The sequence below is a fragment of the Passer domesticus genome, chromosome 6 (genome assembly GCF_036417665.1).
Source record: "Passer domesticus isolate bPasDom1 chromosome 6, bPasDom1.hap1, whole genome shotgun sequence".
Classification (NCBI taxonomy): domain Eukaryota; kingdom Metazoa; phylum Chordata; class Aves; order Passeriformes; family Passeridae; genus Passer; species Passer domesticus.
Window position 1 is genome coordinate 43,414,134 of NC_087479.1, and position 13,998 is coordinate 43,428,131.

At 41.5% G+C, this 13,998-nt stretch overlaps 1 protein-coding gene across 6 annotated transcripts in view; it reads right to left on the minus strand.

The window, feature by feature from the left end:
• Nucleotides 1-7,369: 7,369 nt before the first annotated feature.
• LDLRAD3 (low density lipoprotein receptor class A domain containing 3) overlaps nucleotides 7,370-13,998 on the minus strand; it is a 207,273-nt gene continuing 200,644 nt past the window's right edge. For 5 of the 6 annotated variants that reach the window (XM_064425022.1, XM_064425024.1, XM_064425019.1 and 2 more), the window contains one exon: nucleotides 7,370-12,225. In XM_064425022.1, the coding sequence (XP_064281092.1) occupies nucleotides 11,964-12,225 (262 nt within the window). In that variant the 3' untranslated portion in view covers nucleotides 7,370-11,963. The remainder of the gene's footprint in view (nucleotides 12,226-13,998) is intronic. The other variant, XM_064425020.1, reaches the window with a different exon arrangement.

Consider the following 13,998-nt stretch of genomic DNA (forward strand, 5'->3'; position numbering starts at 1 on the left):
TCTACATAGAAAATGTTTTTTCGTATCAGATTATGGAAGATAATTAAACAGCTTTCCATTCACATACCATTTGGTGAACTGTATATGAATACTGTGGTGGTTTGCTCTCAGTTTTCCACCACTTTCCACCGTCTCCTGTGTAATTTGTTCAGTCTGGCTGTTTCAAAGCACATCCTTATGATGTCCTTTTACTCTATTCAAATCACCATCTGTTTGTTTCATTAGCAGTCACATTTGGGGGGTGGGGTGTCAGTTGAGGAGGTCATTCAACATTTCAAAATTAAAAGCTTGGAACTAATATTCTTCAACTAGAAAATGATAAAGTGCTTCTCTTTGGCGTTTTCCAGAAGCTTGTGTAAAAGCAACCCAGTGCCAATTTCTTTATACTTTCCCCTTTTGTTTTACCTTAACTGAGAATCACTGCTTTACTTGCAGACTAAAGACTAAATGCTTCACACAGTTCAAGGAGAGGTTGCTGAATAATCAGGCTGATACTCCACAGGTCCACTTATTTATCTGAGCACACAGCTCTCAGCAAAGAAATGTGATGTTACTGGACACAATCCCAGTCCCCCCAGAAGCACCATCTCCTTCTATCCTGCTTTCAGTGGGTCAAGTCCAGCCAGGAGTGCTCTGGGCCTGCAGTTCATGGGCCAGCACCACGTCTGATTGATGAGAGGGCTGCCACACAGCTTATCTAGAAAAATGCACAATGCCGAGACATAAACAGGCATAAAGAGGGAAGCGTTTGTCACCCACAGTGCCAGTGTCACATGAGAGACAAAGGATCATTTTTCATGTCTCTAACAGGGAGTGCAAGCTTGTTGGGACATGATGACAACTCATTGATCTTGGAAAAATATCTGAGTAATTTCTTGCTGAACCAGAGGGGGTGCAACAAATTCAGCTTCATGTCTTCATGCCCGCCTTTTTCTGTAGCACAGGATGAAAAACAAGCCCTGCCAGAGAAGGAAAAGGAGACTACTGCATTGTATTTGATTACATTGCCATGTGTTTGATTTTTGGGTGATGCAGGCTGCAGGGGGAAAAGGAAGAACAGGCAGACTAGAAACATGAAGAGTCACATAGTGATTGGTTTATTCACTGAGTCATTAACTCAGCAGTAACTATCTGAGATGTTTTATTGGTTTGGAACCCAGTTTTGAAAGGTTCTTCCTTAAGTTGTGACTCCTGGACTCACCAGACTACAGCCAAAGCTATTAATTTCCCACTGGAAAAAACAAGACACGTGAAAACCACAAACACATCATAACTAATGCACTGTTCATCTGTCTGAATGCAGAGCACTGCTTACAGAGAAGTACACTACCCCTTGCATGGGCTGCTGGATGAAAATATGGCTGCATTAGGATCAGTGGTGCCTCAGATGCCAGGCATGTCTCGAGTTACCATCACCAGAGTGCTGCTAGGGAGAGGCTTTCCCAACCTGCCACTTCAGAAGAGGGATGCTTAGTTGCTTTTTCCCACTGGCTACCTAAAGACAGTGAACAGAGACCCAAGCAGTTAGTGAAGCCACAACAGTGCTGCCAGACCTCCATGCTGGCACGCTTTAGGACAAAATTATCAGGACTAGTTTCAGCAATAGTGTAGCCAGATGGACCAGGGCAGTGACTGTCCCCTTGAACTGCTAAGTACACTGGTGAGGTCAAACCTCAAGTGCTGTGTCCAGTTCTGGGCCCTTCACTGCAACAAAGATATTGAGGTGCTGGAGTGTATCCAGAGAAGGGCAACAGGAGGGTCTGGAGCACAAGTCCTGTGAGGAGCAGCTGAGAGAGCTGGGGGTGTTCAGCCTGGGGAACTCTCTACAACTGCCTGAAAGGAGATTGTAGCCAGAGCTGGGGGTTGGCCTCTTCTCCCAGCTAACAAGTGACATGGATGAGAGGAAATGGCCTCAAGTTGTGCCGGGGAGGTTTAGATTGGATATTAGGTGAATGTTGGGCTGTGAAAATATCCTGTAAAAACTCAGAGGTTACTTTAATTCCTTGAATTACATTTCATCAGCAGGGCACTGTAAACCAGTCATGCAAGCTGAATAGAAAGCAAGGGCAGAAGGCAGCCTTCAGACAGAGCATGCACAGGAGCACCAGACCTTCACTAAATGGACATGTAATACCAAGCTGACAGAAGAGATCTAACCACAGACACAAATAAAACCCAAAATTCTTCAAGGCATCTTAATAAATTCTCAGACTACACAGAGATAAGGGCAGACAGATCCTCTAGCATTTTCCTAACAGTACGTAGTGGTGAGGGGAACTGTTCCCATAGTCTCAAGGATCCTTCATAGGTGACTAACAGTGTGAAATCAGACACTTGCCAAAGAGTACAGCACAAACCTCTTTCCCAGGTGACAGTTCATGTTCCTATACCCACTTCCCCTTCAGACCTGTCACAGTCCATTTGTTAAAAATTATCTGTGCAGCTTCTGTTTAGGGAGATACTTGGATCCCATAATGTGGTTTAAGGGCTTTCAGACAGACTCAGTCCTGGGGCTGCCACAGAGGTTCAGCTACTGTCCTCATTCACTTGTAAGAGGGCTGAAGTCCAAAGCCCTTGTACTGAGCATATCTAGCAATCCAAGATCTCTCCTCACATGGATCCCAGAACCATTGGCTACAGGTGATTGCAGAATGCCAGATCACACTGCATCCACTGAAATAAGTGCCTGTTTCTTCAAAGGAATGTGAAACCCTTGGGTGTGCCTGTGCAGGCATGTCCTGTGCACTAAGAGGTAATGAACAGCCCCTGGAGCTGCTGGTGCTACCAGCCCACCATGCAGCAGGATGAACCCCAACAATGGGCTTATAAGGCTCATTACCCAGCAGCTGAAGGGAGGCTCACCCTGACACAGTTGTATTGCCTTCAGCTCTCACCTGACCTGGGATTTCACCAGGCATGTGGCATATACACACACCCCCAGGGAAAAAACCAAGAGCAGGGGCTGCCCTGATGGGATTAGCAGGCAGCAATGCTAGTAGCACACCAAGTCCCTGTCTGCCTTTTCCTCCCCAGCCACAGCCTCATCCTCTTAGGGTTTTGCATTTGGTCCTCTGTCTTGGTGCCACACCACACCTTCCCTTTACAGCTCAGAGCAGCTCAAAGCCCATCCCGCTGAGCACAGCAAATGCTTCCCTACACTGCACCTGGCCTGTGCTGGGAACAGCTCCTCTGCTTACTTCATCAGATTAACACAAAACATGCTATCAGCACATTGGCAGGCTCTTAATATCTTTGCTGGCAGGTTTTAATGGCCTCAGGTCTTCTAAGGCATTTCATTCATCTGGTGACTGTCAGGCTGCAAGAGCACCAGGGTGCTCTCCCCCCACACCCCCTTCCTCAAAGCAGAGATAAGAGCGCAGCTATTTTAAAAGCAGGAGGTGAGATGAAAGCACTCACTTTAGTTAGGATGCTGCTGCCATTCCATAATTAACTTCACCTAAATTTTCAAAAGAAGAAAAGCCATCCAAAAATCATTTTGAATCACTCGCTCGCCCACGTTAGCCATCTCGTTCTTGATATCAGTATCAGGAAAAGAAAGAGGGGACTTCTTTTATTTTTTTAATAATATTACCCTTCAAAGCACTATCTTGAGCTAATTTTTCAAATGTCAGCATGAAAGGCAGCCAGGTCACACTCTTCTCTCTGTAGTTCCTTGTATCTCTTTGGGCTGCCTATAAACTCAGGGTCAAAATGACATTTGTCCCTCCCACCTCCTCCCCCAATTTTCCTGTTCCATAAAGCAGAAAATGTTGGTGCCAGCCACCTGAAAAAGTGTTCCTTCAGGGCCTGTAGTACCTGTGGCCCTCCCTACTCACAGTGTAATTCCAGTGTGCATCTTTAGATCAACTTTATTTACAGCAACCCATTTCCACACACTCCCCCAGCTCCCTTCTGGAGTCCACATATTCCTTAAGCTACAACCTTCCTTTGTGGAAACCTACAGAAATATCTACTCTAGATTAAGACCTAGCTTAGAATCTTATTCTAGAACCAAATCCTCCTCCATGTGAAGAGCTATACAGAACAATTGTTTTAATGAGTCTGCAGGAATAACAGGCCTAACAAATACCTAGAAGACAGAAGAAAAAAAGGAATTCAAATATTTGTTCATGTTTTTTTTATCACTACATGAATTTTCACCAAAAAAAAGAACTTAAAATAGTTACCTGCACCTCCAGACTTACCTCTTTTTTTTTTTTTCCCTCCATAAAGCTGCAAAAAAATCTTCTGTTGGATGGAATGGATTTAAAAGATTTCAAATACATGGATTAGACAACATTATCCGGTGGTCAGGAAGCTGGATCTTGGAAAATGCAGTTCTTTATTCCTGAAACTCATTTTGACATTTCTCCCTGCCTCAGCTGTCCCTACTTAAAAAGTGCAAATCTTCCTCCCATCGCTGCAATGGATAAAAAGGGAGAGAGAGAGTAGTTAGTTGCTTGAGAAACATGATGTAAACAAAGCAGCCAAACAATTTCCATGTAGCTTCCTGAAGGAAGCTGACAATTGGTCTGGAATGATTTTCACGTATTTCAGGTATCAGATACTAGACAGACTAAATCATGCGACCAAACCTTAAACAACCATTGTTTTTTCTTGTGAGGGTTGCACTTGCAGCTTCACAAAGGGTCACAGTGCAAGAATTTCTAACCCTGACCTGCAGCCAGCTCCTAGACTGGCCTTGCTGATGAAGATCTGCTGCATCTCTCAGATTCAGAGGTTTGCTGTTTTGTGGTTTGCTTGGGTTTTTTTTCCCCTGTAGAAGCTCAGGTACAATTTTATTTTATGTAATTCATGTCTCAACCAGCATATCTAACATGACACCTTGCAAGTGGATACATAAGCCAGCTCCTTCATTTCTGAAGCAAAGCTCTCTCCAAATCCACTTCAGGTAATTCATTGGTTCTGCTAAGTCCTCTGCTCTGCACAGATTGCCAAGGGAGAACAATAAACACAGCAACAGATGCATGGAGAATTTTTGCTCTTGACTATGCATCATATCTGAGTAAACAGAAATTAGCAAAAGAGCAGCCAAGTATCAACCATACTTCCTTAGTCTGCAAATTCACTTATTGTGCAGCACTTAAAAACTTCTTATTCAGGTACAAGAGCTGGAACACATAAGAAATCTCCAAAGCAGTTATATATAACATATACATTAAACAGCCAACCTTACTCTCCTCCCCTTGCCCCACACCTCTGTGACATAGTGCTGCTTTGGATGCAGCATTGGGCAAGAAGCATTTGGAGCATTTCTGAAATAACTCTGTCACCAACAAATGAGAAGAAAAATCTACTCTGTCAAACACAACATCATACTTCTTCATCACTGTGCAACTACAGGACCTGCATCTGTCAAGAAAATAGCAGGTGTTGCAAATAAATGTAAGAGACTCAGATGAATTCAAAGTGATGCTGCCTGGGCACTCCCGGAAAAGTGAGAGGTTTGGGTGAAGCTGAGCTGTTACTCCTGTTGTTCCTGCACAGGTGAAGGTTATTGTACTTTTGTGTGCTGAAAAATGACAGTGGTTTAAATCTGAAGATGTGACAGGCTGTGGTATCAAATAATGAGAGATGAAAGGATGTACCTCAGGGTAATTGATAGGAATTAACCTTAGGTAAGAAGAGACTAGGGAAAAAAAAGCCATCTGTACAGAGGCTGTTGGGAAGCATATAGGAAGTGATGGTCCCAAATCAATTCTCAGTGAATGGGGATCTTCTGCATGGCATCCAGCATTAAAGCAACTGCACCTACTGAAACACTGACCCCATTCCCACAGAAATGCTAAGGGTCAGATCAGCCCCAAAACTGCTCTGCCCCTTCTTTTTCAGAGGTACCCGCAATAAGGCTGTAAGGAATACTATTGGGATTTTGGGGAGCAGAGAATCATGTTTCAGTTTATCTATTCACAGTATGTTTGGCAGATAAACAGAAAAGTTAATTCCCCAGAGAGATCCATCCAGTACTTTTCCAAAGTGCTTTATGCAATATGCATACCCTCAACTTTGCTTTGAAAAGCAAAGAAGAGCTGTGAATTTCCACATGAAGATGTCTTTGCTTCAATAAATAACAGTACATCATTTTGGACTACAGCTCCCCAAACAGTGAAAAGCTGCTTAGCTCTCTCTCCAACAATAACTGAGGCTGACTGATTAACAGACTGCTTGCAAAACAGCAAGAAAAGATGTTGCACTCAGAAATCACTGCTGCCTATTTAATTTTTAAGGTGTAAAAATTAGGATCTTTAAACAAATCAAAGGAAAGAGAATAAAAAAGATTAATTAGGGAGCTTAGCTGGAGACTATGGTATTTATTATCAACATTTCTCAAGCACAGCTTTTGCTGGGTGTGACTGAATGAGTCAGCCCTGAGACCAGTATTCCCTCTCCTGCAGAGAGCCCATTGTGGCAGCTCCCATCTCCCTTGTGCTGCTGGTGTGAGTTCTGGATCCACAGCTATTTTGGGGCAGTTTGCCAGCACCAAACAACGATTTCCATCTGAGAATCTGAGTCAGGGCATGTGATTTAATTAATAAGGATAACAATAAAACTGGCATGCCTTTGTGAAGCTAGCATGAGGAAAAGAATCATAGAATATGTCAACTTCTGTATACTAACAGAGATTCAACAATTTAGACATAACATTTGAATTAGTTCTCCTTAAGTCTGGGGAAATAACTTTATAACATCAGGGTACTTCTTACAGTAATCCTTTGAGCGACAGGACTTTGACAAGAAGTGGGTCTGGACTGTGCCCTGATAGTGGTGGTGCCTGCAGGGGGCATCTGTCAGGGCAGAGTCCTGATTCAGGACCACAGCCAGACACGCTGCCTCCCCAGAGCATCTGCACTTGAACCTGGCTCACGCAGCCAGTACGTGGATCACTGACCTGGAGATAAACAGGGACATTGTGCTGGGAACACCAGTGGTGGGGAAGTGGCAGGCAGAAAGGGGAGGTAAAGGCTAATACTGACAGCCCCTGAGCTTTGCTGGTAAATCCATATACAGCAGCCAGCACAGAGCACCAACCTCTGCTGTGGCCTCTAGAGCTTTACAACAAAGCAGACAACAAAACTGGTCTTTCCAGCCTTGTCTTTCATAGCACAAACAGGACAGCAAAGTGAGAAATTATGGTTATTAAGCAATTTTCATTGGTATAAATATGGATCAGTAAATTTTTATACACACAGGTATATGTGATTTCCAATGTCACTTTGCTTAAAAAATATATTTAAAACCCACAAAGAGTTAACAAAACTTAACATGGAATGTAAAATAAATTGTAAGAAGCCTCATATAGGAGGCTATAGAACTAGAATTGAGACTATGAGACCTGGGACATGCCCACTTGTGAACAGTATTAAAACACCAATTTTATTCAGGAATACAGAATACATTTTTGAAGATTTCCAGTTTACAAAAGCTTAAGACAAGGTTGGCTTTCAACATACAACCTCTTTTAAAGCATTTCAGTAACTTCTCAATTTCAAGTTGACAAAACCCCCTCAAATCAGAAAAAAAAGAAATAAAAAAAGATAAATCAAGGCCACAGTTGTGTACTGGGATACATTCAGGCAGAATCCAGCACAGTATTGAAATTCTTCCTGCAGTCAATGTTTTAGTCCATGGATGTAATATAACCTTGTGTTAATAAAAAATACTGCAGATCTAGCAAGAACGGCAAGAAAAGTCCTTGTCTTACAATTTTAGTTCCAGGCATTATATGCAAAGTAGCTTCCAATAAGCAACAGTTAAAAACAGTACTTGCCATTTGATCACCACATAAAAAATACAGAATTAAATTTTTTTCTTCATTTACACAATTTTAAATATTCATTAAAAATCAGAATCAGTGTCCCTCCATCCTTTCCATCATTAATAACTTTCCTTATCTACTAAAACCATTTGTCTTTGCTACGATGTCTAAAAGGAAAGAGCAGAAGATTAATAAGCTACAGCATTAATTGAAGTGAGAGTCATCTCTTTCCTCTGCTCAGTTTCTAAATCTATCATAAGGGCCCTATTAGCTGTATCAAAGTGAAGTGGTGTAAATAAAACTGATTTGGCTTAAAAGTAGAGGAAGAAGGAATACAGTTATTTAAAAATTGCAATGCAGTCAGTGTTTTTGTATATGTCACTGCAGACAAGAGCCAAGAAAATTATTCACAGGCTCTAGTTTAAAAGCATCAGTGCCAGTTTTCCATTTCCAGTATCAGAGAGGTAAATGGCAATTTGCCTTACAAGGAACTTCAGATTACTAGCAGAATCACTAATGGCTTCATTTTAAATACACAGCACGCTGATTTCAGCAGAGGTTACAGCTGAAGCTCCTGAATTTTATTTATTTGTATTTAAATGACCTTTCTGACATGCCTTCATTTACCTGAAGTAGTCATTTCTTCAAACTCTTTTGTTCAAATATATTAATAGCTGCATTGAGAACTACTCAATACAGTGGTCACCATTCAGTACAGATGTGGAAACAGAATTTGGCTCTTGAAGAGAACTTTAATTGATTTTACTTTTGTAAGAATAAGTCTTTGAAATAACATTCATTTGTTTAAATATTAAGTAGAAAGGAAAGCTCTTGGATGACTAACATCAAACTAAAAGGTTAAGAACAATTGCAAAAATAGGATGATCAATTCCAATTTCACCTGCTACTGAAAAGAAACCCTACCACATGGTATTGGATGAACATTTAACTTCAGTCTTACAAGCTTCAGGATTTTCAATGAAATATTTAATTTCATCAGCACATTTCCCAAAGATTCCACTGAATAATGCAGCGTAATGCTGTATTAGCACACTAGAATTGATACACCATAAACAATTTCTGTGAGATACTACAGCAATTTCCAAAGAAACCAGCCTAGCAAACCTGTTCTACAAGCCAGAAAACTGGAGTAAGATGAGCCACCCCAAGTTTTAGCACATCTTTTTGAACAAGATACTGAATTGCTGTAGTCCTTAAAATTCAGTGGTCCCCATAAGTAACAATGAAGAGGAAGACAAGGCTTGTTGCCCCTTCTGGATCTCTAGACAATGATATGTAACAACACCCAGAAACACAGATAACAGCTTTTCCAATCAACATTCAAACAGAAAGGCACAATCTCCTTTTAAGTTGTGTTCTCAAAAACTAGATTCCTATACAAAGATAAATACACCCTTAGCTGGAAGGGAAAACATCACACCATTAAGAACGTTTTTTCTATTTTTCTTTTGGTAAAGTCCAAATGGATTATCTTAATGCAAAAGATACATGAATATATACATCCTGAAAGAGTATATTTTTTTAAAAAATATATATATATGTACATATATGACAGTGACTGACACAAGACAGAAGAAACAGGCTATATTCACTCCTCTCCTACCTCTTAGCAATGTGAGGCAATGTTTTTCAGATGCCATAGGCACACAGTATTTGGGCTGCACACCCTCTGGTGTCTTAGAATACACATGGTGAAATGCAATCCCCTGTGGAAGGCTTGTTTGAGGGGTAATGGACACAAAGATTTAGTTTCACTAATACAGCTATAGGCAACTTGAAAATAAAAAAGATACTAATTACAATGAAATTACTGCAAACTCTTCAATGGTGTGTTTTCAAGGCAAATATAAAGTTTATAAAACTGCAACAGAAAATGATTCAGGTTAATTCTGATACAGCATAACACAGCTGTCTTACAGAGGCCAAGCAGAACCTTATTGAAAGGCAAGAGGGATAGCAGGGTCCAGTGATCACAGAAGACGTCCCTGCACCCATCTGTACTATGAACTCATTCACATACCTGAATCTGATCTACCTGTAAAATAAAGAATAGCTGTCTACTCGGTGCAATGACAACAGTCTGCCTATGACCTTGGTCAGTCGGTAATAAAGCTAAATCCTGCTTTGTGCAGGACAGCATAATTACATTGCTTGAGTTCTCAGCAAGGATGAAATCTGAGCCTCTCTTGTACATTACTTTCCAAGGACCTAGGAGCATCTTCACCAAGGCACTTCACCACAGGTTGTCTAAGCCTGTAATGAAAGCTGCCCTTAATCTGCTTCCAAAGTCAGCTAGCCCATCAGCATTAGAATTCTCCGGGACTCCTCACTATGTCCTCAGTCCTGGAATGACCTGTGCTTGTAAATCTATCTGGTCCCTGTCTCTTGCATATTGTGGCAACAGACTCCAAAGCTGGAAATGAAAAAAAACCAAAAAAACCCACAAAAAACAAAAACACAACAACAAAAACCAAAAAACACCACTCTAACTCTCTCCCTGAAAAAATCAGGTGTATTTATGAGAACTGAGACTGAACTTGAGTTCTTGCCTTACCTACACTCCAAATTCTTGGGTTCTGAGCATGTAACCTTTGGGCAAAAGAATCTACCTTACAAAGATGGGGAAGAAGAAAGAAGGTGTGGGCAGTCAGCTTCTTTCACCTCCTTTAAACAGCAAGGTCTGTTTAATGACACTGTTCTTTTTTAAATAGAAAGAGTGGGAAATGTGGGATAGACAAATATAAATAATTTTTCAAGGCAAATTTTCCCCCAGAGAAGAGGAAGACACTGCACTGTTTTCTGTATACTGAGCACAAGTACAGCACTGCAGCGGTGCTTAAATTCACAGCTTCTTCCCTCTTGCCACTCTAAATACCTTTAACCTCAGAGGTGCTTTCACATGGTGATTCAACAAGGTGCACTGAAACACATTTGACAGGAGACCGTTACAAGACTTATGACAGAACAGACATAAATAATTCTGCTACAGAAGTTAGAATTTCAACCAAATGAATGTGAATAATGCAAACCTGTGAAAACCAATGAGTATATTAAAAAAGAAAAAATGTTGACAGTTTAGAGTCCTTGTGGTGTAGCAGAACTAAACCCAAGTGATACACTATGTACATACAGGTAGGTATCCATGGCTGGTCACACACATGCTGTAGACGGGATGCCAAGCCCACACCTTTCACTGCATGACCTGCTTTCAGGTATTTCACAAATATAGCAAACTACTCACTGACACTAAAGCTTTCTGTGCCGGGTGTTTGCCTCATAGCAGTTTTAGTGTTGAAGCTTTTGCTGGAACAATTTGGGGGTTTGTTTTGTTATTTAGTTGTGGTGTTTTTTTAAACGGAGTAATGCTATGCCACACAGGAAAAGAAGCCCTGCTCTGTTGGTTTGAGAGGCTTCAGTGCCTTTGTACTCAGCCTTGACATTTGACAGATAAGCCAACCTTTGCGGTGTTGCTGAGACAACCCATGCAAATTTGGCCTAGATACTGGCATCTGGGTAAAAAAAAACCCCATGGTTAGTTAGAGTTGTTGCATCCTCACAAGCTTAAACCTCCTTCATAGTAAGAATGTTCCAGCCCTCGCAGAGATGGGTCAAGTAGGAGATTTTCTGCAATTTGGGCACTGCCAGGAGACTGGCGTTGGGCACCAGACCTCCAAGCAGCACGAGTGTCTCTCATGTGCTTCTGTGACCACCAGTTGGCACCAGACAGTAAGAAGAAACAGCTCCCACCTTGAGAGGATGGAAGGCAGTCTGAAAACAAGAGTCCTTCTGGCAGAGTTTTCGTGTGCAACTTCTGTAAATATTATACACACTCATATATACATTCATATACAGTAAGCAGTCCAATAAATACACCACATCAGTTCTTTTGACAAAGCACTGATGTTTCTCTTACTTGTCTGAACCAGAACTTGCTCACAGAAATACTGTGGAGAGCTCATGTGACTCTAGGTCCACGTGACTCTAGGTTTAGCTCTCCTTGCTCTACCGTTGGCGAGCCCAAAACGCTGAATTCAAATGTTAACTCAGTGTGAATTCAAAGCAAGTCATTGTTCAGGCACGTGTCCCCCTGAAACCTATTAGCCACAGCAGATTAACCCACACAGACACAGTAAATGCCTTCTGGCCATCCCAACTACCGGAGCAGTTACACTTCTCTTTCAGCAGTGTGGCTGACCAGAGGATCTCTCTGATCTACTGTCCTCTCCAGCAGAGTTCTGTGCCCATCCATGCTGCCATGGACGTCTCTCGTCCAGCTGTCGGATGTGCCCACAGGACTTTCTGCCACGGGGGTGTCTGTGCTGGCCAAGCTTCCCGACCGAGAGCGGTAAGGAGGAAGGTCTGGCTGATTAGGGGTTTCAGATTCGGAACAATAAGGTGGTGGAGGAAGGTCAAACCAAGGTGGTCTGCTGCAAGACACACAACAGAGTAAGAAGTTACTGAAAACAGTGGGACAGAAGATAGTACATGGTATTCCAGTGATGAAAAAAACAGTCTTTCTCAGCTTTTGAATTATGACACATTTCAAGAGATCTCAGACCTGCTCATATTACTCAGGTAATTTCAAAATATCCACACCACCACTGGGAAGCAAGGCTTCTGGCCAAAGTGCAACATTGTAATTTCAACCTGTTTAACAATCCACACGCTGAATTAGATGGCCATGGACGTCCAACAAAGCTGGCTCAAAGACAGCTGTGCAAGAGGTAAAACACTTCTGTTTAACATTTACTCCAGAGAAAACACTAAAAGAAGTAACATTAAGTGGCGGATTTACACCTATAGATGATGATGTGAGCAGAAGAAAGCTCCAAGGAAACCTCCACTAAGTGACAGAGATTAATGGCTTACAGTCTACAAATAAATAACAAACTGAGTTCTCCACACAGACAAATCACTTTGGCTGTCATGAGATCACACGCAGAACAACTGTTAAGTAGGCACAGGCAAGATGAGCACTGCATTCAGGAAAACTGTTCTGATAGCAAGCAAGCAAGGGTTGAGCAGGTTGGTAAAAGGCACTGGGAGCAAGTAGCTCCAAAACTGCTGATGGTTTTATCAGCTCAGGTGAGAATCTGGACACCTGTTCATTTAGTTGGTCTTGACAATGAAAATACATAACTATTAAGAAAGTCAACATTAAGACAAGGAACCTGCAGCCAAAAGCAGTAGAGAATAGGAATTTACAATTATTCTTAAATCCCAGTTTGTACTGTAAATACCAACAAGGTGATATTGAACAATCTGCATTGTTAAAGTTTGTACTGTATCCTTTCTAGGTACAGGGGATGTCTGCTTACAAGTTTTGTTTGGAAAGACTTTACAGACAGAGGTTAAAATGAAGGTTAATTATCTACAAATAAATGCAGCATCATAACTGCATCATAACATACGTCATAACAGCATCACATACAAGCCACACCCACACCAAACTTCAAAGCACTTTCAGCTATTTAAATTAGGAGCAGTTCTTTCCATTCCAGAGTTCTGTTATTTTCTTCTCTTGGTAAAAGGTAAAGCAGCACAGAGCAGAAGAATGATATAAATTCTTCATAAAAGAATTGAAGAAGCTCTCACCTTTATACACTTATCATAAATGAGCAGGGCTGTATTTTTTCAGTGCTATGCCTTACAACCTACCTGGGTTTCTTTGGTGAAACTCCAAATTCAGTTTTCATATTTTGATTCCAGACTGGCACAGGTGATCACTACTAGACAAGTGATACATTCTCCTGCCATTCTCAAAATCTTACTATCAATATGTGCTAAGAGAATTTTGCCAGGATTTTCTCCTGAGGAGCTGAGGAGCCTCAGGAAAGAAATATAAACAATAACTATCTGCTGCTGTGGAATGCAACTGGTGCATCAGTGATTGGTGCAAGTTGGCTGTTTCTAATTAATGGCCAATCACTGACAGGTGGGCTTGGGCTCTCTGAGAGTCACGAGCTTTTGTTATATCATTCCTCTCCTGTTCTTTCTCGCCTTCTGATAGATCCTTTTCTCTCTATTCTTTTTAGTATAGTTTTAGTATAGCATTTTAATATAATATATATCATAATATAATAAAACAGTCTTCTGAAACATGGAGTCAAGATTCTCATCTCTTCACCCGTCCTGTCACCCTCGAACACCACCAGAAGAACGAGCTCAAATTTACTGACATTCCATCCTGTGCAGGCAAC